This window comes from Zingiber officinale, chromosome 2B, assembly GCF_018446385.1.
Source record: "Zingiber officinale cultivar Zhangliang chromosome 2B, Zo_v1.1, whole genome shotgun sequence".
NCBI lineage: Eukaryota > Viridiplantae > Streptophyta > Magnoliopsida > Zingiberales > Zingiberaceae > Zingiber > Zingiber officinale.
In genome coordinates this window covers 31278459-31304012 of record NC_055989.1, presented here as the reverse complement: position 1 = coordinate 31304012, position 25554 = coordinate 31278459, and the positions used below count along the sequence as shown (strand labels likewise).

Here is a 25554-nt window from a genome sequence, read left to right as displayed (position 1 = left end):
AAGATGGAGGATGACCAAATTAGTGAGGAAGAATTGCTAGGGTTGAGAAAAGTATACCTTGGCATTGCACTTCTAAAAGCTTTAATAAGACTATTAAAAATGGATATTGAGAATTGAGAATTGAAAAATGGATATTGAGAAGAAATGAGAATTGAAAATATTTTAGGATTCACATTTGAGATGCAGGAGATTGGAAAAGACTAGGAGCCATCTTTTGTAGGATATGAAGACTAGGATGCCCTAGATGGCTATGAATTTGAAGTAAACAGGTAGCAGCCACGGGCAAATGAATGTGCAACCACTGAAATTATATAATCATTGAGACTCTTGCCTTGTGCTAAATACTCTATCGGTCCTTGAATCAATATCCTCAGTGAAACTCAGACTAACTTAATGTGCTTGTCAATTGTTATGAGATTCAAAGAAAATTTGGGTATATAGGCAACAGAAAGTGAGGAGAGTCCTGACCAACACTTTGAATAGATTAGAGGGGCCTATTTGCTAAAGTGACATAGAATAGGATGAGATGTAAGTTTAGGGTAGAGAAAAGGAACATATTACAGAACATTTTCTCAGAGTTCTAAAATTTAGAATCCATATTTTTAACCATATACATTTGCCATACAAAGTAACTTCATGAACTGGGTATGACGGTGGCACATTCTGAAGTTTAGAGTCTGCTAAGCAAAGAGACATAGATACTCAGCTGATATATTGATTGTAGAAGGCCTGCTTTCACGAATGGGGGGATTCTTTAGATTGGAAATTTGCTGCGATTATATGTAGGGACTAAAAACAGCTGTCATTTGGGAGGAAATCTAGCAAAGGAAAAGGCTCCCAACAGATGGCTGCAAATGCATGGAAGAAAACAGTAGATCTGCTTCAACGATGCAGAGATACGAGCAGATTCTATATGAAGAAGGTAAATAAAAATCTTCATAGATGAAGAATATCCTGAGGATAGCACCAAAGATGAAGAAGAAAGAAGAAAACTCATAAGTTCATCCTTTGCTGCAACATCAATACAAGGGGGAGATTTGGTGGAAGAACAGCATCAGAAAGGTTGGGAGCAATCTCGGGGGTGAAGAAATTTTTAGACTGCAGGAAGAAACATCCGATTGAAGAAAGAATCTAAGCTAAAGAAACCAACAAGGAGCAAATGGATTCTACGTTTACAATTTTTTTAGTTTGATGCTATATCATCTGGATTGTAATAATAGATGTATTATGAATCAAATAAATAATGATATACTGATATATGATCTACTGAATTTAATTAATATGACATATTACATTAATGATATATCATATACTATATCTAATTAATATAATATTGGCTAACTAATTTAGTGTGATTGAGTGTATACCACCTCTTATCACGTACCTCTTCTTTTCACTTTTTTGTCTCGCTTCAATTGTCATAGAAAAACCCTCTGTCGAATTGAAGATTTTGTAACTAAAGCTTTCTCCTTTGCTCCCTTTTTCACATGAAGCCTAGTCCATTTGTACCTTCAGTCTTCTGAATGGAACCTTCCTGTTCCATGGTTGAATTCTGTTCCACCCTCTTTTAGAGTCAAAGCCATCTTGGGTGGTATTGGACAAAACAAGGCTAGGGTATCGGTCAATACTAGGTACCGTCTAATATTTGTTTCTATGATTGTTGGTTTCATTCAGCGGCCAGTATGCTAAGTTTCATCTGAGCTGATGGAAAAGGCACAAAATTCCAAACTTGTGCTAGATATAAATGATATTGAAGTTAATGTGATTCTTCTAATATTTAACACAAAGCAGCCAGAATTGCGATTTGTTTATATACTACTTTTTACTATATAATTTCTTCTTTCTCGACCAATAACTAAGATTTATGAATAGTTTTTTTGTAATAAGACAACATCATGTGCTCTTTGTGAAAATCACAACGCTTAAGTTCCATATTCTTGTAACTTCATTATTTAATAAATTCTCTTTCAATGTGCTATTAGCATGGATTAAAATTTCAAGCTGTTTCGCTTGTGTCTTGTTCCGCCCATGGACCGGCAACAACACAAGCATGCCTCGTCACCCTGGCCTGATCGATGCGACCTATCTTCGATCCAGATGCGTTGCCCGGGTCAATGATTAGTCCGGAGGTGTCACCCGAGCACGAAGATGAGTCCGGATGTGCCACTTGGGCTCGGTGATGAGTTTGGACGTGTCGCCGGGTCGCCTATAATTGTGTCGGCGTGGAACAAGGGCAAGGTTTTTAATAAATAATTTAGGTTAATAATTTTAATCAACTCCTAGTTTTGATTGGAATAATTTAAATAGGTTTAATTAAAATCTAATAAAATTATCCCATTAATTTAATATATATATTTTTAAAATTTATTTTATTTGTTATTTTTTTATTTTTAGTTAATATATTTTATATTTTAAAAAATATTGAAACTATATTGGCACGACACAATACGGTACCGAAATTATATCATTCCAGTCCGGGACTGAAATGTCGGCATGGCTTGAGATTTTATACCATGACTATTATTTTTTTTTGTGTATCTAAAACGAGCATTTATATTACAATCCTCATTATCCAATGTATCTCTGTTTTCTAGTCTCCTCAACCGTTCATATTTTTCTTGCAGTTTTTTGTCAGCATTTCATTGTGTTCATGCAAAGCAACTAGGTCTATTAGATACTATTTTGTGTTATTATTGTTTTGCGAGTTCATTGTCTATTGAAGCTAGTCAATTAGATAAAAATTTGTTGTTATACAGGGAAAGAAAAATCCTCGGGCTGCAGATCCATCAGTAGATCACATTAGAAATCCTCAATTTCTAGTTTTACTCTCAGAGACCTTTGTGGAGGCTTGTGCTGCTCTAAGCCGCTCTTTATTGCCAAACCAGAGCATCTCAAATCAAGGAATTGGAAAGATAGATGGGTCATCTGCTGGTTCTATTTCAGGACTGCCTGCAACTGCTAACCCATCAGGTTAGATTTTTTTTGTTCCAACATTTAATGGAATTGGTTGTCTAAATAGATATTGCTAATTTGAAAATATCTGCTCTTGGATTCCTTTTTGTTGTGTATTATTGCGATGTATACCATTTTCTACCTCCTCTTGCATAAGCACACATCCTAGGGCTCCTTTCGAAGCATCGCTATAGATGGTAAAACCATTGCCTTCTAAAGGGAAAACCAATATTGGTGTCGACGCCTGTTTTCTTTTTAAGGTTTCAAAGCTCTCACATTTCTCATCCGAATTAAACTTGGAATTTTTTTGTCTGAGTTTGGCCAAAGGTATGGTTATTGAGGAAAATCCTTCGACGAATTTCCTAGAGTAGTCGGCTAATCCTAAGAAGCTTCGAACGTTGATAATAGTTGTCGGTTGTGGCCATTCTAGTATTGCCTCCACCTTCTTTTGGTGCACTGATACTTCACCGATATGATATAATCCAGGAAAGTTACACTCTTTAGCTATAATTCACATTTCTTGAACTTGGCATATAATTGTTTCTCACAAAGAGTTTCGAGTGTAAGCTGGAGGTGTTCTATATGGTCTTCTTCACTTGATGAGTAGACAAGGATATCGTTGTTGAATACTACCACAAACTTATCTAGGAATGATTTGAAGACGTGATTCATAAGATCCATGAATGCTACGGGAGCATTTGTTAATCCGAATGACATTATCATAAATTCGTAATGCTCATATCTCGTTCGAAAGACAGTTTTCGGGATATCCTCTCCTTTGATTTTTAAACGATGGTTTCCCGACCTTAAATCGAGCTTTAAATACACTTTAGCTCCTTTGAGTTTGTTAAATAGGTCATCAATTCTTGGTATAGGATATTTGTTCTTAATTGTGATCTTATTTAATTCCCAGTAATCGATGCAAAATCACATGCCGTTGTCCTTTTTCTTTACAAATAATGCTGGTACTCCCCATGGTGATGTACTTGGTGGTCTTATTTGCTTCTCATCTAGTAGTTCTTGGAATTATTCCTTGAGTTCCGCTGGAGCTATTCAGTATGGAGCCTTTGAAATTGGTGTGGCATAATTCGGCATTAAATTAACCTCGAATTCGATTTCTCGATCAAGAGGTGACCCTGGTAGTTTGTACGTAAAATATCTAGGAATTCCCTTACTATCGGTATATCTTCTATTCTTAACTCGGAGTCTCCTTTGACCTCGCTTATCATTGCAAGGTATACTTCTTCCCCACATTTCATAGTTTTCAAAGTTGAGATGAGGATAAAAGAGATTTTTGCTCCTTAACTTTAACATGGAAAATAATCTCCTTTTGATCCGGGGTTTGCAGTCGAACGGTCTTCGCATGGCAGTCCACCAATGCGTGGTTTTTAGCTAGCCAATCCACCCCAAAAATCACATCAAATTCTACCATATTGAGTTGGATCAAATCAACCATAAACTCTTGATTTGTTATTTGGGCGCTACAACTCCTATATAGAGTGTGCTTCTAAAGTTTTATTTGCTAGTGTCGCTACTTTATAAGGTTCTTCTAGGTTTTCTGTTTTAGCCCCTACTTCGCAAATCTTGTAGAGATAAATGAGTGCGTGACACCACAATCAAATAATGCATAAGCAGGTAGATTGTTGATTAGAATGGTACCTGCCACTACGTCATTAGCTACATCTACTTCTTCCTAGGTTATGGCATATACACAGGTATTTGCGGCTATTGTGTTATCTCCTTGAGCCCTTGTACCTGTACCATTACTTGAATCTCCATCCTTTCACTCCGGATAAGGACATTGAGTGATATGATGCCCCACTTGTCCATATTCAAAGCACGCTCCTGCCTTCTTGCGGCACTCCCTAGAGTGTGCAAATCCGCAAGTGGGGCATGCCTTGGCCCTCCTGGTTGGTTCGAGGAGGTGCAGGTCCTCTGGGTTGGTGGTTTGAAAATTTTGGCCTTTTGAACATTTGTCCATTGCTAGAGGAGCCCTAACTTGTGTGGGGTCTTTTTAATCTATTCTCTCCTCGCTGTTTGATATCGATCTCGGCTCGAATTGCTACCCCATTAACTCTTCAAAATCCCTTGGATCGAAGACTGCAAGGGCCGATTGGATTCTATTGTTCGAGCCCATTAATGTCTCGTCTATCATGATCGTTGGAGAATAGGTTCCTAGTGCGTGGAACTTGGACGAATATTCCACTACTGACATATCCGGAGTTTGAGTGAGATTGTCAAATTTAGTCAGCTTCTGAAGTCGTATGACAGTTGAAAAATATTGCCTTAAAAAGGCTTCCCGAAATCTTTGCCATGTGATTGGTCCCTCTTAAGACATGGAAGGTGCAATGCTTTCCTACCACTTAGCAACTTTGTCTACTAGGAATGGAGTTATAACCTCTAGTTTAATTTCTTGGGGAACTTTTAGCAATCAGAGATGATTCTCTATCTCCTTCAACTAGTTTTCCCAACCTTCGGGTCTGAGTTCCCATCGAAGCTCGGAGTTCTTGTCCTCTGAAGGGACTCATAATAGTGTTTAGTCCCATTGGGCTGAGGGGCTACGGGTGGTGGTTGATTAGTAGCCAGATTTACAAACCCTTGAAGTGTGGTCGCCACTATTATTGCTATAGCCACTAGGTCTTCGCGACTTAGGCCTTGTGCTCTTGGTGGTGGTTGTTTACTACCACTTGCTTCGATGTCATTTTCTCTTGCATAAGCGTAGTGTGGGTTACGTTAGCTCGTGGTGCCATTTCCTATAAGAACATGATATTCTAAGAATAACTGTTGGGACGCATAATGTAATACTAGGACAAAGTAGAAAAAATCATTTTAATGATTTTAATACATAAATAGATAAATAAAATAACATAATATTAGAATTTGAAGTAATCTACTCTAACTCTCAAATGTCTGTTGCCTAGTTTATTAGCTCTCCATCTCCCAAATTCTCTTCTTCCATAGGGTCCTCTTCGGGATCCTCTTCCTCTTCCTTATTATCGCCTTCTCCTTGCTATTGCTCAATGACTTCAATTAAGTCCGCGTTTTGATCACTAAGGACTTGAATAACGCCTTGAAGTTCTAACACCCGGTTCTTCATTTGATTGTAGTAACCATCATACTCCTGCAGGATATGATCCATCTGTTGTTGTAGGTTTTGTTTTTGCTCTAATAGCAAACTTTTGAGAGCAGCAAGTCCTCTAATTATTTCATGGGCCTCTCGTAACTCCTCTAGTGTGTCTTTGAGTTGTTTCTCTACAACGCGGTGAGAGAAGGCAAATTGTGTTACATCCGCTCGGAGGTGGTCTCTTAATTCCAGGAATTCGGCATCTCCTGTCGTTCATACTCTAAGGAAATTTTTAGTTCCTCGACCTCTCTCTCTAACTACCTGGTTACATTGGCTACATTGACCATTGTCCCACACCTCCAAATGTAATGCCTCCGTCTAGGTTGGGCAATGGTTTGAATGTTTATTGTATCGTGTGTGTATATATATAAAACTTGAATTATTATAAAAAATTTCATAATGTCAACATATCAACAGGAACGATGGATAACGATTGGAATTCAAATTAGTTAAGGTACAAAAAAAAAAAAAAAAAAAAGAGATAATGGTTGCCATGCAAAACTTGCTAACATACAACTAGATAACAAAATAGATAAGGTTTTGAAATTCAAACTTCCATTCAATTAATATAAATGAATGTTATATATATATATATATATATATAAACTTAAAAATTTACCAAAACTTTCATAAGGTCATCGTATAAATATGAAAATAGGTACTAGTGGAAAGTCAAGCTTTCATAAGGTTAAAGTAGGAATTTTAGAAAAATGGGTACATCACCCTTAAACGATGGAATTTTGTAAAAGTTGAAGTTTGAAAATAGTGTGTGTTTCAGTCGACCTATCCAACTCGATCGGATTACGAGGTCGGATTGAGTCGTTTTAAGCGGGGGTTTCCTTCTAGCTATTTTCTTCTCAGCAAAACTCTACCTAGCCCGGTTATGGGGAACCGGGCTCTGATACCCACTTTAATGTTACGCCTTGCGATCGGTGACTGACATCGACGTTGCTTTCAAACCCAAAATTTGAAAACAACCAACCTTAGTTGTATAGTAATTACCAAAGGAAACTATTCTTTTCATTCCCAAAATAAACAATACACTGTTTTCACCATTTGAACGAATTAAATTACATTCACTTAAATTAAGAGTTTATTATTGTAGTAGAATTCTAATCTTCTTGTCAATAATTTGAGCGGATTCACCATCCTCAGAACTCGACTTGCTGACTATCCTTGATCTCATTCTTGGTTCCAATTTCATCTCTAACCAAAATGGATTGTAAGGGGTGAGTGATTTGGAAGTCACTCAACAAATGGAGGATAAAATATAAATACTATAGTTCTTGAAAAACAATAGTTTTTCAGTAGTAAAATAAGAATAATCTCAACACAGATATTAACGTAGGCACTGAAATTAAATCATGTTCTTTGCTTAAACTGATATCAGCTTTCTAGAATTATCCCTCATAGAGGAGAGGTCAGTAATTAGTAATAATTCAGTAATCAATAGTGTTCAGAATACATATCCCTATCATTTAGTTCATGATCAATTTAATGCCTAAAATCTAGTAATGACAATAATCACTAATAATCCAACAATCGGTAATAACAGTAGTGAAACAATTTTTAGAAAATAAAACTCACTTTCGGAACTCATAATTTGCATAATAAGCCCATTTATCGCACTCTTAGAGATTGATACGGCGATGACTTCTCCTTCTTGCTAAAATAATTCTTCCAGGAATCTGTCTTCTCTTGCTATGAATATTTTCTTTTGATAAGTGTGGGTATTTATAGGGGTGAGGTTTTGATCTCCCACTAACCCCCTTATCTCCACATCCTTATGATCCCACTAACCCCCTTATCTCTATATCCCCATGATTCCACTAACCCCATTATCTCCACGCCCCCATGATTGCCTCCATTACTCATTTTATTTGTGAGTTACAACTTCTCGGATTTGACCGGTCTTCACAGTTTACTAGACAAAGACATGGAAAGAACTGCAAAGACATGTTTCTCAATTGCTTTTTTGACTTTAAAGCGGTTTCACATACATCAAGCAAATATGAGAAAGATGTTTATCTCTGAAAAGTGGGCAAATAGTCAATTTTCTTAAGAGGTTGTAGCCTTGTAGGAAAGTGTGTAGCAGAAGTGATATTGATGCATTCTTTTTGGAAAATTATGATTTTTGCATTAAAAGTTGGTGGTCCATTGGTGAAAGTATTACGACTGGTAGATAGTGAAAAAATGTCTTCTATTGGTTATATTTATGAGTCAATGGACAGAGCCAAAGAAGCTATCGCTGTGTCATTTAACAATAATGAAGAAAAATATCGTAGCATTTTTGAATTCATTGACAAAAGATGAATGTTCAACTCACCTTTGCACGTATCCAGATATTTCTTGAATCTAGAGTGTTTTACTCAAACCAATAGAAAATGATATAGAAGTGATGGGGTGTTGTACAACAGTACAAGTGCATATCTAGATTGGTGAGAGGTGAGGATTTATAAGATAAGATCACAAATCAATTAGAAAAATACAAGAAAGCAGGACTTTTTGGTTTGTCGTTGGCTATCAGGCAAAGAACTTCAAAATCACCAGGTAAATTCATAAATAATATATTATGCATTATCAATATTCCAATAATAAAATTAATTTTATATGTTTTTGTGTTTCAAGCTGATTGGTGGTCTTCTTATGGTACACCAACACCTGAATTAAAAATATTTGCAATGAAGATTTTGAACCTCACATGCTTTTCTTCATGTCGTGAACGTAATTGGAGTGTTTTTAACATATAAGTTAGAATTTTTTGAATATATATTAAAATTTATATTATGGATTTAACTTTTTGACTTTTTAATTTTTTTGTAGATACATTTTAAGAAAAGAAATAGGTTGTCTCAACAATGATTGAATGATTTGGTATATATCAAGTACAACAGAGTTTTAAGGAGAAGATATTACGTGTGAGATAAGATTGATCCTATTACTTTGTCAACGATAGATAGTAATTAATGATTGTTCGGAAAATTGGATAACAATAATAAAGACAATGATAATGATTGTCTATGAAGGTGAAGATTTGCATTGGAGTGATGTAGCACGAGCGTCTGGGGTTGGTGAAAGTGCGTATGACTTTCGATCTCGAAATGTGTCTTCTTCAAAAGGGGTATCATCATCTGTATCAGTAAAAAGAAAGCAATCTTCAGCTCAAACTAGTCTTGTAAATGAAGAAGAGATTAACCTTAATGACGAAATTGAAGAAGAAGATACTAATGGATACAAATCAAGCGATGGAGCTGATAATGTGGATTTGGATAATGAAGATGAAGAAGATGATTATTTTGATCTTTTGACTTGTTTTAGTTTTTTTAATAATTTACAGCTTAATAAAGAATATTTTATTTATGGTCATTTCGATTTCAAAGATATTTTCAAAGACTTTTAATAGATATATTAGTCCTTTTGTTTATTAAACTCTTTTCGTAAAGCGTGCGCTTCGTTTTGTGCTTTAAGCTACAAGACCTTTGAGCTCTTTTTTGCGCCTCATGCTTTTGACAACATTGTATATATTATAAATGTTGGTATTAGTATCCCCTTGAGATTTTGCCTAGGCGTGAGCAATTGGTTGAAACTGAATTGAGCGAATCAAATTTTGTTAAAATTGAATTAACTGAATTTTTTTTACCAACCTAATTGATAAAAAATTGATTAATTCGAAAGTAATGGAATTAACTAATTGTTAAAAAATAATAAAACTTTTAATAAAAATTTAATTAATTTAATAAAAAATTATTTTTTATAAAATTTTTAAATTATTTAATAAAAAAATTAGTCTAATCGATTTAATCAATTTTCAAAATCAAAATCAAGTCAATTTAATTGAAATAATCAATATTTTTTTTTTAAAAAAAAATCGAACTTCTAAATAAACCAAATTGAATTTCTGAACTATCGGTCTAGTCAGTTATTTCGGTTGAACAGAAATTTTGGTCTCTCCTAGTTTTGTTGTTTGAGTAAGTTATATTGTGATTTCACATATGTCAAGTTAAGGTGCAGGAAAGTTTAACTTAGGTCAATGAGGATTAGATAATTATCAAGTAGATTGAGGACCAAATACATGGCAAGTGGAAAATACATGGCAAGTGGAAGTCTAAATAGGTTATGGACCGAATACTTGGATAATTGAAGTCCTAATAGGTAAGGAGGACCGGATATAGGCAAGACGATGAAGTGCTAAAGGTGAGGAGTCATTAAGCATGAAAAACTCAAAAGTGAGTCTTCTTGGCATGGTGAAATCCCGGAGGTGTGGAGCCTCTTGACATATAGGAAAACTCATATGAGGCTGAGTGGAGCAAACTTGTACAATGAGGTATGGGTGGGATAGACTTAGGAGGGGACTTTTCTTAGAAGTGGCGAGAGTTAAGAGTACATTTGATTGAAACTATATGTTAATCAATTGGTACATGAGGTGACTAGGTAGTTGACTTAGGGCTGAACAAAAACTTATAGAATGCTTTTGTTGGATGGTTAATTGACTGGTTAGCGATTGATAATCTTAGTCAGTTGGTTCAGGGCTAAAAAAAAATTTATAGAATGTTTCTCTTTGGGATCAGTAAGCTAGTTTGTCAACTAACTGATCAACAAAAACGAGAGTCAATGATTTGACATCAACGACATGCAATGGCCAGATACCTATGAGCTACTGTTCAGTTTGTCAATTGATGACCCTACCCAATTGACTGAAGTAGCCGTTGTGGCATAATAGATGACAAAATCAAGTCAGCAGTAGAATGGGGATGATCTAGTTGATTGATCATGAGCTAGAAAGGAAAATTGAAGGATACAATAGAGCAAAATCTTGTGGCTATTAATATAGGTTTATGGAGGCATGGGAAGACTATTGAAAGTATATGTATTTTCAATCTTCAGTCTATTGTGTTTCCCTCCCTTGCTCTTATTCTTTATGTTTCTTACTCTTCTTCTTGTACTTAAATTCCAAACATTGTAAGAAGAATTCAAGAGATTTCTCTATCTCCTGTAGTTAACCGAGAAGGGGAAAAGATACTCACTTTGCGAGGAGTGATCCATTGAAGGATCATAGGCTATGGAGTTGGAACCAGTGTTCCAAACTAGTTTAAAAATTTGTCTCGATTTATCTTAATTGCTTTCTTTTATTGTTTGTTTTTTCCACTGCACTAGTCTTCTTTGTAGATTTTCAAGAATGAAAGTGGTTGACTATTCACCCCTCTACCTCGCCTCGCCTCTAGCCTCTCTCAATCCAACAATAAATGCTTCTCACTTACTTTCTTTGTTCACCATTCTTCTTTGTCATATCAATTGAACTTCTGTTGAGTTAGTTTTATGTTGCAAAAAGCAAGCAAATGCATACAGTGAAGTATGTTGCATTTGATCTTGTTTGTTGTGTTTACGTTGTACTATGGTTGTTTTGGATTTTGTGTTAATCTTTTTATCGATACAATTTTTTTTTGTTTCTTTGTTTTTCCAGTTAATGGAACTATGATGCCCCGTCAACCAATAACTGTTGGAAGCATCCCAACTGCAACTGTAAAAGTGGTATGAACTTTGAGTAGTTTCATATTTTTAGCCTAGTTAATATTTTGACAACTTTTTTTTTTGTAATAATATGTTTTTTTTCCTAGAAGTAATCAGATGACTTGTGTTTTCTCATTTCAGGAGCCAATGACTGTCTCTTCTATGGTGTCTGGTCCAGGTTTTTCACATGTATCATCAATTACTAATGTTCCTCAAGTAGTTTCCAACCTACAGAATTCTTCTCCGTCTCATAGCTCTCAGGAAATGAATGCAAATATTGACACCACACAGGAAATCAAACCATTATTAAATCCTCTCTCACAGCCATTACGTGCTGCAGTTCCTGCTCCAGCTAATGTCAACATCCTTAATACGATTTCCCAACATCGAACACCTGTTGCAGTTCACATGTCGAATATGATCTCTAGCGGTATGGCATCATCTGCTCATTCAACCATTTCTTCAGTCCCGGGGTCAGGACCACCAATGGCTATGTCACAAGTTGCTCAAAATTCACCACTTGGTTCACTTGCATCAGTCAATTCTAATTTAGGTGGAAACTCAAGTATTGGCATTCCACCCACACTAATGGGTCTTTCAGCATCAAATGTTGGACAAGGAACATTAACATCAGGTGCACAAATAAGCCAAGTTGGAATAACAATAAACCAAAACATGATAAACAATCTTGTATCCAGCTCTGTCTCCTCTGGGCCTGGAACCATGATCCCAACACCTGGAATGTCTCAGCAATCTGGATCACATTCACTTGAGGTAGCTAATAATATTGCAATCAACATGCCTTTGGCGCAGCAAGCCCCAAATATTCAACAGTCCCAGTCCAAATATGTTAAAATTTGGGAGGTGGTGTTCTTTTCCTGTTTTCCCAAGATTATCATATGCTTAAAAGTTGAACATCTTAAGTAATGAGTTGATTGCTAGCTACATTTTAAGGAGTAAAATGGCATACCTTGAATCTTGTTCTCGTATGATTCTAGAAACTTATGTTGGAAAGAGTAAAGTTTTTTAAGTGTCATAGTTAAATTTTGAATATCGTATATAAAATGTAATAATGGAATAAATTCCCCATTTACCTTTTACAAATGCCTTTTCTTTTGTGCAAGTTTTATATTCGTACTAAAAATTAGAGTGCTTCTCATATGTTCATTAACGCTCAACTTTGTTGTCGTTTTGCTAGGTAAAGCTACCATATAGATATCATCCTTTTAAAGTCTATATCAATCTTATATACTTTCCCTATTCATTAGTATCTCACTGTCAGAATTAATGCTTATCCTAATCTGCTGTAACTTATTTGTTTAGGGATCATTGTCTGGACAGAGACAAGGGCTACCTGTGTTTATTTGTAAACTTGAAGTAAGCTTTGGATTCTTATTCATGTTTGTAATGATATCGTGCAATTTTCTCTTGTTGATCATGATTCAAGGATTCTAAAATACTATGCAACAAACTGTATTGGTTTGACTCTACTATATGCCAATATATTAGTATAAAGATGAGTATTAACCAGTATTTTCCACTATTCATAACAGCTAGTATTTAAAACTTTTGAAGTAGATTATACCATAGAAGTAACACCTATTGGAAGCACATGAAATTTTGTTATTTACTAGCCATCGCGCACACGCGTTGTATGTGTAATATAATGCATGAATACGCGTAAATTAGTACCCAGACCCATAAATTGGACTTGGTCGGGTGCGTTAGGCCCATGCAGTAGTGCAACGCAAGGACGACGCTCGAGAACCTTAGCAGTAAGCTACTGTAACAGACTCTCCCACATAAAAAATTAATTTAATATCACACTTAATCTTAGCCAAAAAGCAGAGAAAGGTATGCTTTCTAATATCGTTGACCCAAGTTATTTATAGAAGTTTGTCCGCTCGTGGTGTTGCTAATCTTAAGATGTGGGACCAAAGAGAATCATGACAATGCATATTTTTTTATGTAAAACAACCAAAGAAATTATTAATAAGTCTTAAATTATTTCTAGTGTGGAAAGAAAAAAGGACATTAATATAATTTAATTTTAGGCTTCATCAAAATTAGTTATTAAATTTCCAGATTTTTAATAAAATAGTAAAATTTATTTTTATAGACTGTTTTTAACTTATTTTAATATAGGAAACCCATATATCAAGAGAATAGGCAATGTAAATTATAGGCTTCTTACTCTTATTAGTAGAAGATTCTTCTTCGATAATTAAGTCTATCCATGGCTTGGGTTAAAGTTGACATTATGAGATGAGAATTCTTTTAGGTACAATTATTATCTCACTGCTTATTTATTTTTATTTTGTCTTTAACAAAATCAAATTTGTAGGAGAGCTTTGGCTTAGCACAACGGTAAAATTGTTGTCATGTGACCTCGAGGTTACAAGTTTTAGTCGCGGGAATAACCTCTTGGAAAATGCAATGGAAGGCTGCTTACAATAGACCTAATGTGATCCGACATGCCGAGCATGGTTTTAAATATTATATCATATCGGGCGAAACGGTCAAAATATATTATTCCGGTAAATTATCGAAACATGATACCATTCAACATAGACAATGTTTTTTTCCTTTGCTTTATCTGTTGGACCCCGTGGTAGTTTTGATATGATCAACCAAGTTTAGGTTAGGTCCTGTTTGTCTGATCCCTGTGTCTAAGTGTGCAGGAACTTAGGAGCGCAGGAAGTTGAGCGGAAGATGCAGCTAGCGAGAATGACGGCACGGGAAGGGAGCCGACGGGCTCGGTGCGTCCGAAGGACGAGAGAGCTGCGAAAGAGTACACCGATGGGCGTGAAGAACGTGCGCGGCGTTCGAGGGACGTAAAGCCGAGACGGAAGACTGCTCGAGGAGAAGGCCGGGAACTAGGTTCGGGTGAGCCCTATTCTGGATGGCCGAAATCACCCAAGGAAGCCGAACCAGAACAAGTCAACTGGAAGTTGACTTGTCAATGGTTCGGTCGACCGAACACCCTGATCAGTCGATCGAACCCCTTTGCATCAGAGCACAGCCGTTGGTGACACGTCAACATCACATCAGCTAGCGGTGAAGTGATCGGTCGACCGAACCTCCTGATCGGTCGACCGAACCGAAGTTTATCCAGAGACTCAGTCGAGCAATTTGATCGGGCCAACTCAGCTGGAGATCGTTGGCCGATCGGTCGACCGAACCCAAGCTCGATCCACAGAGACTGCACTTGGACGGAAGACTGGGCAGGTACAGCAGGTTCGGTCGACCGAACTTGGGGATCGGTCGACCGATCCCTCTCGAGTCAAAACCTGATCCCGAAGATCAGGTCATCCGATAAGCTCTAGAACCCCTATATAAAGGAGGGTCTCGGGCAACTTTTAAAAACAACGAAATCGAACTGCAACTCCTGTACTTACATTCTAGCAATAGTTTTGTGCTTCCAAGTGTGTAAAAGGCTTCTCCGCCTTCAGAGAAGGAGATCGTTCATAACGCTTTCTTACTGCCTTGGACTAACAACCTTCTTGGTTGTAACCAAGTAAATAGCTGAGTTCCCTTTTTCTGTTTATAGTTTAGTTTTGTTTAAATTTATAACTATTGCATTTATTTGAGTTTAAATTGGTTGAGGAGGGTATAGTTTTTATTCGCAGGCAATTCACCCCCCCTCTTGTCGGTCCCCGCTGCTCCAACAAGTGATATCAGAGCCCAACAGCCTCAGAGGGACTAATCGCCATTTGAAGCACAAAGATTAGGACAATGGCCGGCGCGAGCATTCATCCCCCGAAGTTCGACGGAGATTTCGCTACATAGAAGCGAAAAATGGAGGTATTCTTTAAAACAGATTTTGACATTCTTATTACAATGAAATATGGTTTTGCAGCTCCAAAAGACAAAGAAGAAAACCAATGGACGAAGAAGGAGCAGGATGATTTAGTCGCTAACGGAAAGGTTGAGTTCCACTTGCTCAGCGTTCTTCCGCCCCAGGAGGTAAATCGGATCGAAAGCTACGACTCTGCAAAAGACCTCTGGGATAAAGTCTTGGAGCTCCACGAGGGTACCTCGGAAGCAAAACTAGCGAGGCGCGACATCCTTCGGACACAACTAACGAACTTCCGGATGAACAATGGCGAGAAGGTAGCGCAACTCCAAGCAAGGATTAAGGAGTTAATAACTCAACTAATCAATCTTGGAGAAGAAGTAACGATCCGGGATTCCATTCGATACGCGCTCAATGCCTTCCCCAGAACTCCAGACTGGGTGTCCTTAGTAGATGCATATTACATCTCTAAGGACTTTGAAGTAAGTAGTTTAGAAAACTTATTTTCTACTTTTGAACTTCACGAGTCTCGACTTTTAGAGAAACCAGTAGAGAAGTCGAACCTCAACATTGCCCTACAAGCCGAAAAGGACGATCTCGACTCCGAAGCATCGATCGACGAAACCGAAACGACACTATTGGTAAGACGTTTCAGTAAATTTCTGAAAACTAATAAATTTAAATCGCAGTCGAGGAAGCATCAATACAACAGAAGGACAGTCCGATGCTATAATTGCAATGAGGAAGGGCACATCAAGGATGACTGTCCCAAACTGAAGAAAAAGAACAAGGAGAAGCCTAAAAAACCGACGTCCTCTACACGCAAGAGCCTAAAGGCTACATGGGACGATTCTTCATCCTCCGAGTCAGAAGCCGAAGCTTTCTCGGGACTAGCACTGGTAGCCAACCATCTCCTTGAAGATGACTCGGACTCAGAAATGAGCATAGATGAAGGGGGAGGATCATCAGAAGAGGAAAGCTACGATGAAGGGGGAGCCTCACCAAGTAAGGTAAGTGAGGTACGTGCACTAAAACCTAAACAGTCATTTCAATTTATTATAGCTCTCTCTAAAGACTTAGCTAAGTTAGAAAAAGAAAATATTGAATTGAAATTGTACTTAGCAAAAGCATGCCCACTAGAATTGTATGATAGTTTAAAATTAGAAAATGAAAAATTAAAAGTTGAAATTGCGAAATTGATAAATCATGATGCATGCTTAAATAATTTTCCAAATCAAAATTAAGAATTTATGAAAAATTAAACTAGTATATTAGAAAACATCAGGGACAACTTAGAAAAGTTCCCAAAAATTATGTTCCCCCTAAATTTTTGAGTAATCCAGTAGGAAGGAATTTATACTGGCTTCTAAAATCTTTACTAAATTAAAACTATAAAAGTTAGAGCTTAAGAGCGAGTAAATTAAACAATGAATTTCTTTATGAAGCTTTGTCTAAGAAAGTGGTTGTTGCTCCAATAACAAAGAAGGCCTAGTGCCTCGCCACGACCTGGAAGTCGAAATATCGAAATAAAATGTTTAATTACCTTTCTGATAAAAGCATTAAAATTAGAATTAAATAATGCTTTGAAAAGTTTTTTAACATTTCCTTAGAAATTCTCCAATTTTTTTTTATTTAAAACAAAAATAAAAAATAAAAATTAAATAAAATTTTTCACTCTGACAATATTTTTTATTTTCAAAAGACTTTGATAATATTTTTTGTACCTCATTTTTGCTGTGATCAAAGGGGGAGGATAAGTGTAAGTTCAGTTAAGGGGGAGTTTAAATTTTTTTTAAACAATTATTTTGTTGCAATTACTTTAGATTGCAAATTTATTTCTAAAATGTTAGTTTAGTAATTTCTTTAAATTACTATGTGTTTGTTTTTACCCTAACCTGAACTTGGGTTGATGCACATCAAAACAGGGGAGATTGTTGGACCCCGTGGTAGTTTTGATGTGATCAACCAAGTTTAGGTTAGGTCCTGTTTGTCTGATCCTGTGTCTAAGTGTGCAGGAACTTAGGAGCACAGGAAGTCAAGCGGAAGACGCAGCTAGCGAGAAGGACGGCATGGGAAGGGAGCCGACGGGCTTGGTGCGTCCGAAGGACGAGAGAGCTGCGGAAGAGTACACCGGTGGGCGTGAAGAACGTGCGCGGCGTTCGAGGGACGTAAAGCCGGGACGGAAGACTGCTCGAGGAGAAGGCCGGGAACTGGGTTCGGGTGAGCCCTATTCTGGATGACCGAAATCACCCGAGGAAGCCGAACCAGAACAAGTCAACTTGAAGTTGACTTGTCAATGGTTCGGTCGACCGAACACCCTGATCGGTCGACCGAACCCCTTTGCATCAGAGCACAGCCGTTGGTGACACGTCAGCATCACATCAGCCAGCGGTGAAGTGATCGGTCGACCGAACCTCCTGATCGGTCGACCGAACCGAAGTTTATCCAGAGACTCAGTCGAGCAATTTGATCGGGCCAACTCAGCTGGAGACCGTTGGCCGATCGGTCGACTGAACCCAAGCTCGATCCACAGAGACTGCACCTGGACGGAAGACTGGGCAGGTACAGCAGGTTCGGTCGACCGAACCTGGGGATCGGTCGACCGATCCCTCTCGAGTCAAAACCTGATCCCGAAGATCAGGTCATCCGATAAGCTCTAGAACCCCTATATAAAGGAGGGTCTCGGGCAGCTTTTAAAAACAACGAAATTGAACTACAACTCCTGTACTTACATTCTAGCAATAGTTCTGTGCTTCCAAGTGTGTAAAAGGTTTCTCCGCCTTCAGAGAAGGAGATCGTTCATAACGCTTTCTTACTGCCTTGGATTAACAACCTTTTTGGTTGTAACCAAGTAAATAGCTGAGTTCCCTTTTTCTGTTTATAGTTTAGTTTTGTTTAAATTTATAACTATTGCATTTATTTGAGTTTAAATTGGTTGAGGAGGGTATAGTTTTTATTCGCAGGCAATTCACCCTCCTTCTTGCCGGTCCCCGCTGCTCCAACATTATCTCCTTCAACCTTTAATCTATTATTGACACCAGTCATTGTAGTGTCGGTATGATACTAGAATAATATCTTTTTGGTCAAAGACTAAAATTACAATACAATGTGAGATTTTGAACTTTAGTGTTGAGTGGTATCGAGTTTCAGTGATTTATGGAAACAATATATTTTGATTGTTTCGTCTAACACGATACGAGATTTCAAGCCATGGTTAATATAATTGTCAACTTTGTAAAGTTATAATTTTACAATGATATAACTTTATGATTATAATTTATAAAACTTATAAAGTTATATAATTAGAAGGAGAGCCTTGGCGCAACGGTAAAGATGTTGCTCTGTGACCAAAGGTCATGGGTTCGAATCCTGGAAACAGCCTCTTGCAAAAAGCAGGGTAAGGCTACGTACAATGGATCCTTCCCCGGGACCCCTCATAGCGGGAGCTTCGTGCACTGGGCTATCCTTTTTTTTTTTTTATAAAGTTATATAATTAAACCCCTTTCCACCACCCATCTCCTTTTCTTGTCCTTATCTTGACAATGCGAAAGCAGTTGTAGACAAGGCTTGAGGCCACCTCGGTAGCTTGTCTCTAGATCAAAAGTTAAACTTCATTTGATTTATCACCTAATTTCTTCATTTTCCTCACTTGAACGGTTCCTCCTCAAGCTAATGTGCCAACAACCTTCTCTTCCTCAGCTGACTTCAAATTCCTTAGCTTGCCAGTGTGCTTGCTTCTTACCCTTGTCAATCAAATTTTACTTCCCTTCCTTTTTCTTCTCCTATTATTGACAACAAGATTCTCTTCAGCATGGTCCGCTCAATCACCTCTCATACCTGCTGAAACAACCATTATACTACATGACAACATCGTGATATCCCAATGGAACGGTTGACCCTTTGTGGCACAAGTTAATTTTCTTGTGCCCATCAATGACATATTTCGGTCATTTGACAGTGGTAAATCTTGGCGTTGCTGGGCATGCTTGAAATTAATGCTGGGATGAATTTTTCTTGCATGGGAATTATCATGAAGAAAACCTTATTTTATCTCTAAGTCCTTTTCTTTACATGAATATATAAATTTTACTTGCCTTGATCATTGTGTAATTTCTTTATGGCAGGGTTATAGAAGTCAAACAGCATCAGACTCGTAAGTTTGTTTGACTTTGTTTGATTTTCCATTTGGTTGTTAAAGTTCTTTTATGCACCATATGCTTGATCTAGTCACACGTATTCCTACAAGTTAATCTATTGTTTTCAACAGCACTAGATATCGTTTATCTTATATTGAGTTTCCTTTAAATGCCAACATAAAGGGAGATGAAAACAAGCTCAGCATTCCTCTTGTATGTGATTTGAGAATGTTATGCAAAACTCCCTGGAATCCTTATATCGGCATTAGAAAGCTCACTCAATAACCAAGTATTTCACACACAACAGTTTTCTTATCTTCATTCCCAATATGACAATAATTGCTGAAGTAACACATTGAACATCCTTCCTGTTTAATCATTCCAATTGGTCTCATCCTTTCGATCCCCTCTTATTTGTTTGGGAGATTTCATTTTATCCCCTAAAGTTCTACTTCAATCTTTCCCCTAAATTCACTTTTATAGTCCTCAACTTTTGTTTTGTCTTCAAAATTACCCCTCTGCTGATAATTAAAAAGGGTTTGAAAGCGTGACCACATGCATCCTCACATGCTCCTTGGGTACATCCTGGTTGAAGATGCAGTTGTCAAAGGCTATGCTTGCTACTATCATTGTGGCTCCATGGCTGGAACCAATGACAACCAATATGATGACTGAGTGCAAAGTGCATACATGGTCATTCCATCTTCTCATTTTCCCTCCATTGTCATCATGCCCCTCGGGCTCCTTCATGTCATCACCAGACTTACATTTCCTCTTTTCCTTAGTATTATTGGCATTAATACTAACAGAAGATGCAGTTGTCAAAGGCTATGTTTGCTACTATCATTGTGGCTCCATGGCTGGAACCAATGACAACCAATATGATGACTGAGTGCAAAGTGCATACATGGTCATTCCATCTTCTCATTTTCCCTCCATTGTCATCATGCCCCTCGGACTCCTTCATGTCATCACCAGACTTACATTTCCTCTTTTCTTTAGTATTATTGGCATTAATACTAACAGAAGATGCAGTTGTCAAAGGCTATGTTTGCTACTATCATTGTGGCTCCATGGCTGGAACCAATGCCAACCAATATGATGACTGAGTGCTAAGTGCATATATGGTCATTCCATCTTCTCATTTTCCCTCCATTGTCATCATGCCCCTCGGTCTCCTTCAGACTTGCATTTCCTCTTTGCCTTGGTATTATTGCCATTAATACTAACAGAAGCATCATAAATGACGAGGGATTGATTGGGACACAGAGGGCAAAGCTCAAGGGGAGCTATGGATGACTCGGACGATGATATGAGAAAGAGGATCACCAATTGAGCGTGTGGATAACATATGTCAATTATCAAGATCAAATTAGACTAGTATCAATCACTCCCTTGATTAAATTGTGGGAGATATTTCCAGAGGAGTAAGGACTAGATCAAACATTCGACATGTGGGGAATAAAAGTGCCTCGATATTCCCAGTTGAGCCAAAGACTAGCAATGATGCATTACTTAACTCACATTGGATTCTAGCCATGCAATTTGAGTTGGCTCAATTTGAAAGGAGTTAATTGTGGAATTTTATTTCTAGACTCGAGGATACTTCAAATCATTGATACTAAATTGGTATTTACGAATAAATTAGAAGATAAAAGACCTTGGTTGGAAACCTAAAACCCATTTTGGATATAATATGCGGCGTTTATTGCTTCAGCCCTAAAGTTACTAGGCAATGAGTAGCCACTCAACATTGGCCTAGTTGCCTCATACAGGGCTCAGATTTTCCTCTCCACCACCGCATTTTGTTGGGGTGTTCTGAGAGAAAACTCATAGTTATACCGTTATTCTTTGCAAATTCAGAAAATTTAAGGCTTTTAAACTCACCACCGTAATCACTTCGGATCCGGTTGATTTTGAGTCCTTTTTAATTTTTGACTTGTTTACAAAAACCAATAAAGTCTCTACGGTATCATCCTTATATTTTAGAAAATATACCCAAGTATACCTAGTGTAATAATCCACAATACCAGAACAAAATATACTTCCATTGTATGATCCAACTTTACTCCTATGAAACAAGTTCATATGGATTAATTCAAGAGCTAAAGATGTATTAATTAAAGATTTGCCATTGTGAATGACCTTTGTTTGCTTCTTTTTTGACGTGTTGCACAAGTGATCCTTGTCCTACCGGATCATTGTCAAACCCTTCACCGACTCTTTCTTGGCCATCTTCTCAATGTGTTTTATGTTGATATGTGCTAACCTCCTGTACCCCAACTAAGCTTCTTCTCTGTGGGAGTATGCTTTAGTTATAAATTTAAGGTTTTATCATGACACTATATATTCTTGTACTAGTTATCTCATTTAACGAAGCAATCCAAATTTGTATCTCTTGCCACAATTGAGAACTGATGATGAATGATCTATTATTCATGATTAACTTCATCATTTTAATCTTATCTGTCAATTTAGGATCCATCACTTAAGTTTTTGATTTCTCTTGATTACTGGCATAAAAGTTCCGTTACCGGCAAAAAAGCTAAGTTGTCAATTTGCAATGTTAGTCTAAGTTTCTATGTTCATGACCTAGCTCATTGACCTATAATTTGGAGTTATTGCTCAACTTAGAGATATTGATCTATGATTCAGTTGCCAAACTAAGAGTTTCAATCTGATTCCGTTTATGATTTGTGATACAATTTGATTTTGATTCTTGAAGTGAGGAGCACTGGGAGTTTTGATTCGACCATGGGTGTGGCATGCCTTAAAATACATTTAATATGTATACTCTAGGTTTGACGATAAGGGCCCTTTTAGTGTGATTGTTTCGATTCTTCATAAGAGCATTGAAGTCAAGTATGCTCAGTGCTGTGCCAATTTGTGATAGGCGATCTCTCTTGAGGTTCCTCACGTTGGAGCTGATTTCACCATTGTACAAAATTATGTGGTCAATTGTATAAGATATTGGTCAATTGTATAATATCTCTATGTTACTACCTATATGGTGTATTACAATTTGCTATTATAGTAGGATCCCTTTAGTATGCAGTTTGAGGACAAACCTTACAGAAACTGATGGACATATAGCAACCCAGTTTGACAAAGGCAGGAAGTGTTCACTTTGGCATAAAGCGTAGACAAGTTGTTGCTCTTGACAGTCATCTAGGACATTGATGGTGGAAATAAAATCACAAGCTGGGATTGGGCCAGCGTGACCACCTTAAAATGTATTATGTAGAATGTACTGTGACATTTTTTTATAATAACTTTGAAAAGTTAAGCATGCTAAGCATGGTCCAATTTTGGGATGGGTGACCTCTTGGGAAGTGTCTCACTTTTGAGCTAATTTCCACCATTGGATCAAATTGTGAGGTGATAGTATGGGATGTCAGGCAGTGGACAATACCTGAATATTAAATTTATAGTGTGTAAGAACAACCCTCCACGTGTATCTATTGTTGTTTATATGTGGAACACACTAAGTTATAAAGTTGTTTTTATCTCTTAATGGTATATAACGAAATGCGGTGCACCATACCAACATTTACTAGTTAGTGTTTATCATACAGTTGCTTAGGTACGGGGCTTGTGCTCTTGATTCCTGATCACAACGAGGATGATTCAAGTGCAGGAGTAGTTTTCATTCTTCTAACACATTCTGCTTCATTCTTACAGTAATGCTTTTTCAACAAAAAGATGGAATATAAATGCTACTTTGGTTTCTGATATTCGATGAGTGTCAATCTTATTGTCATATATTGTGAAATTCAGTCTTAACACAATCTATCAATTACAGTCTAGCAGCAGATTGGCCACCAGCCATGCAAATTGTACGCCTCATAGCACAAGACCATATGAATAACAAGTATTTCCTCAGTTTTTAAAATTAATTAAGATAAACCATTTCCCGTTCCAATTTTTTCTACAAATATCATTCTTGCCTAATTCTTTGTTCACTTTAAATGCAGGCAATATGTGGGGAAGGCAGACTTTTTGGTATTTCGAACACTAAACCAGCATGGATTTCTTGGACAATTGCAAGAAAAGAAGCTTGTAAGTCATGGAATGCAAAGCTTGATATTTTCCTTTTCAAATGTCTGTTTTTGCTTTCTTCAACGAAGTATTTAACCAAATCTGACTTGCAACTGATGACTACGGGTATGATCAATGGCTATGCCAAACCTTTTTGCCTATGGAGTTTTTATCCTCAGTATGAAAGAATCAATATATCTGTTTGCAAGGAGATGTTCTTCCCATTTCTTTGGGTTTCTTTTCTGTCCAAAGGTGTATTGCTCAAACATTGGCTGATTTAGCTGTATTTCTTTCAGCTTAAGTACAATAAAAGCGAGATGCACATTGATTATAAAGCTTCAGTCAAAATCCTTCTTTCGTTGATATTTAGTTTTTCGCAGTTGATGTCCACTTTCTTCTGCCTTTTTGATTGTTGGTTAACATAAAATTGAAGCAGCTGCAGTACTAGACTTTCTCAATGTTTCTGAACTTATTCCTTCTAGGCTGGCCAAGTGGTATACCCAGTTCAGATGTTGATTCTCTTTTCTGCTCCAGATAAGGCTTGGTTTGCTTGGATGGAAAAATAGGAGGGGAGGGGGCAAATTTAGAAAATTGTAAATGAATCATAAATCACCCATACATATCCATTTCCATTCCTCGTTTTTTTTTTTGCCCATATGCTTCTCCCTCCTATTTGTCAATTTTTTGAGCTATTGCCATCTATTCATTCTATTATACTTAGTAATGTGCATCCTCATTTCACTTGACCAACCACAAATTGTAGGAGCAAACAACTTGATGATGGTGAAACTGCACCCTTATTTCATTTGCAACCTTTTCACATCCTGTCATATTTACTCAAGCGGATATTGTGATTCCAACTATTAGTCCTAACTTGCACTTTCTTTACCATTGATTTTATATCCTTTGTGGATAACATACTAAGGAAACACACTCATCTAGAAGCTAATATGCTTTTCATGTTGACATCAGTGTGCAGTCATCCAGTTACCTTCACAGACATTGCTTCTCTCTGTCTCTGACAAAGCTGGCCGATTAATTGGCATGCTTTTTCCTGGGGTATGTATAGAATAGTTTATTTTGCCACTCCGTTTAGCTTCTGATCAACTAATCTTTTCTTTATATTCTTGTAGGATATGGTAGTCTTCAAACCTCAAGTCCCAAGTCAGCAGCAGCAGCAGCAGCAGCAGCTTCAACAGCTGCAACCACAATCACAGTCCCACTTACATCTCCAACAGCAACATATGCAGCAGCAACAACTTCAACAGCAAGCACAGCAGCATCAGCATCAGCATCAGCATCTTCAGGCGCAGCAGCCGGCTCAACAGCAGCAACAGCAGCAACAACAAATTGTAGGGGCTGGAATCAGCCAAACATTTATTCAAGGACATGGCAGGTCCCAAATCATGACACAGGGAAGGCTACCTCAAGCAGGGCCAACTAATATGCCTGGAGGAGGTTTTTTACCTTAACCATGTATTAATTAGATGTATATTGGGCGTGCCACCTTTTGTTCTATAGAATACCTAAAACTACCGCGACCATTATCATAATTTATGTTCATGAATGCTTTACTCCACTTAAGTTGTACTCATCATGGTTCCTTCTGTAAGGTTCCCTAGTGGTAATATTAATGTGAATGGTTTGTGTTTAATCATTCCTGCCAATCAGCAAAGTTTCCTCTCGTTTTCAGCATTACACTAAAATTGTTATTCGGGTTATTTCTATGAAATGTATGCGTTGATAAAAATAATTAATTGTTCCTACAAAGTGTGTGTGCGCGCACACACACACAAACAGTGTGCTAATTGAGCAAATGATGAAGATCGAACTTTCTCCATTTGGGTTTTGATTGAACCTTCACCGGCATAGATTTTGGTAATTGTTTAGGCAATAATGGTTGTGGTGTTCGTGGACTTGGGTGGCTCATGGGATTCGGAATGTAAATGATGTGAGGTGACATGGCTCCATTGGCTAATAGCAGGAGGACGGATCTTCTA

The 25554-nt window shown here is 37.4% G+C and overlaps 1 protein-coding gene and 1 pseudogene across 2 annotated transcripts in view; one reads left to right on the top strand and one right to left on the bottom strand.

Moving 5' to 3' along the window:
- LOC122045557 (mediator of RNA polymerase II transcription subunit 25-like) overlaps positions 1 to 25208 on the top strand; it is a 70195-nt gene extending 44987 nt beyond the window's left edge. For both annotated transcript variants that reach the window (XM_042605825.1, XM_042605822.1), the window contains 9 exons: positions 2757 to 2970; positions 11538 to 11605; positions 11726 to 12448; positions 12908 to 12961; positions 19505 to 19533; positions 23319 to 23387; positions 23491 to 23575; positions 24527 to 24613; positions 24688 to 25208. In XM_042605825.1, coding sequence (XP_042461759.1) covers positions 2757 to 2970; positions 11538 to 11605; positions 11726 to 12448; positions 12908 to 12961; positions 19505 to 19533; positions 23319 to 23387; positions 23491 to 23575; positions 24527 to 24613; positions 24688 to 25026 — 1668 coding nt within the window. In that variant the 3' untranslated portion in view covers positions 25027 to 25208. The remainder of the gene's footprint in view (positions 1 to 2756; positions 2971 to 11537; positions 11606 to 11725; positions 12449 to 12907; positions 12962 to 19504; positions 19534 to 23318; positions 23388 to 23490; positions 23576 to 24526; positions 24614 to 24687) is intronic.
- Positions 13299 to 13442, bottom strand: LOC122049738 (annotated as a pseudogene).
- Positions 25209 to 25554: the final 346 nt, after the last annotated feature.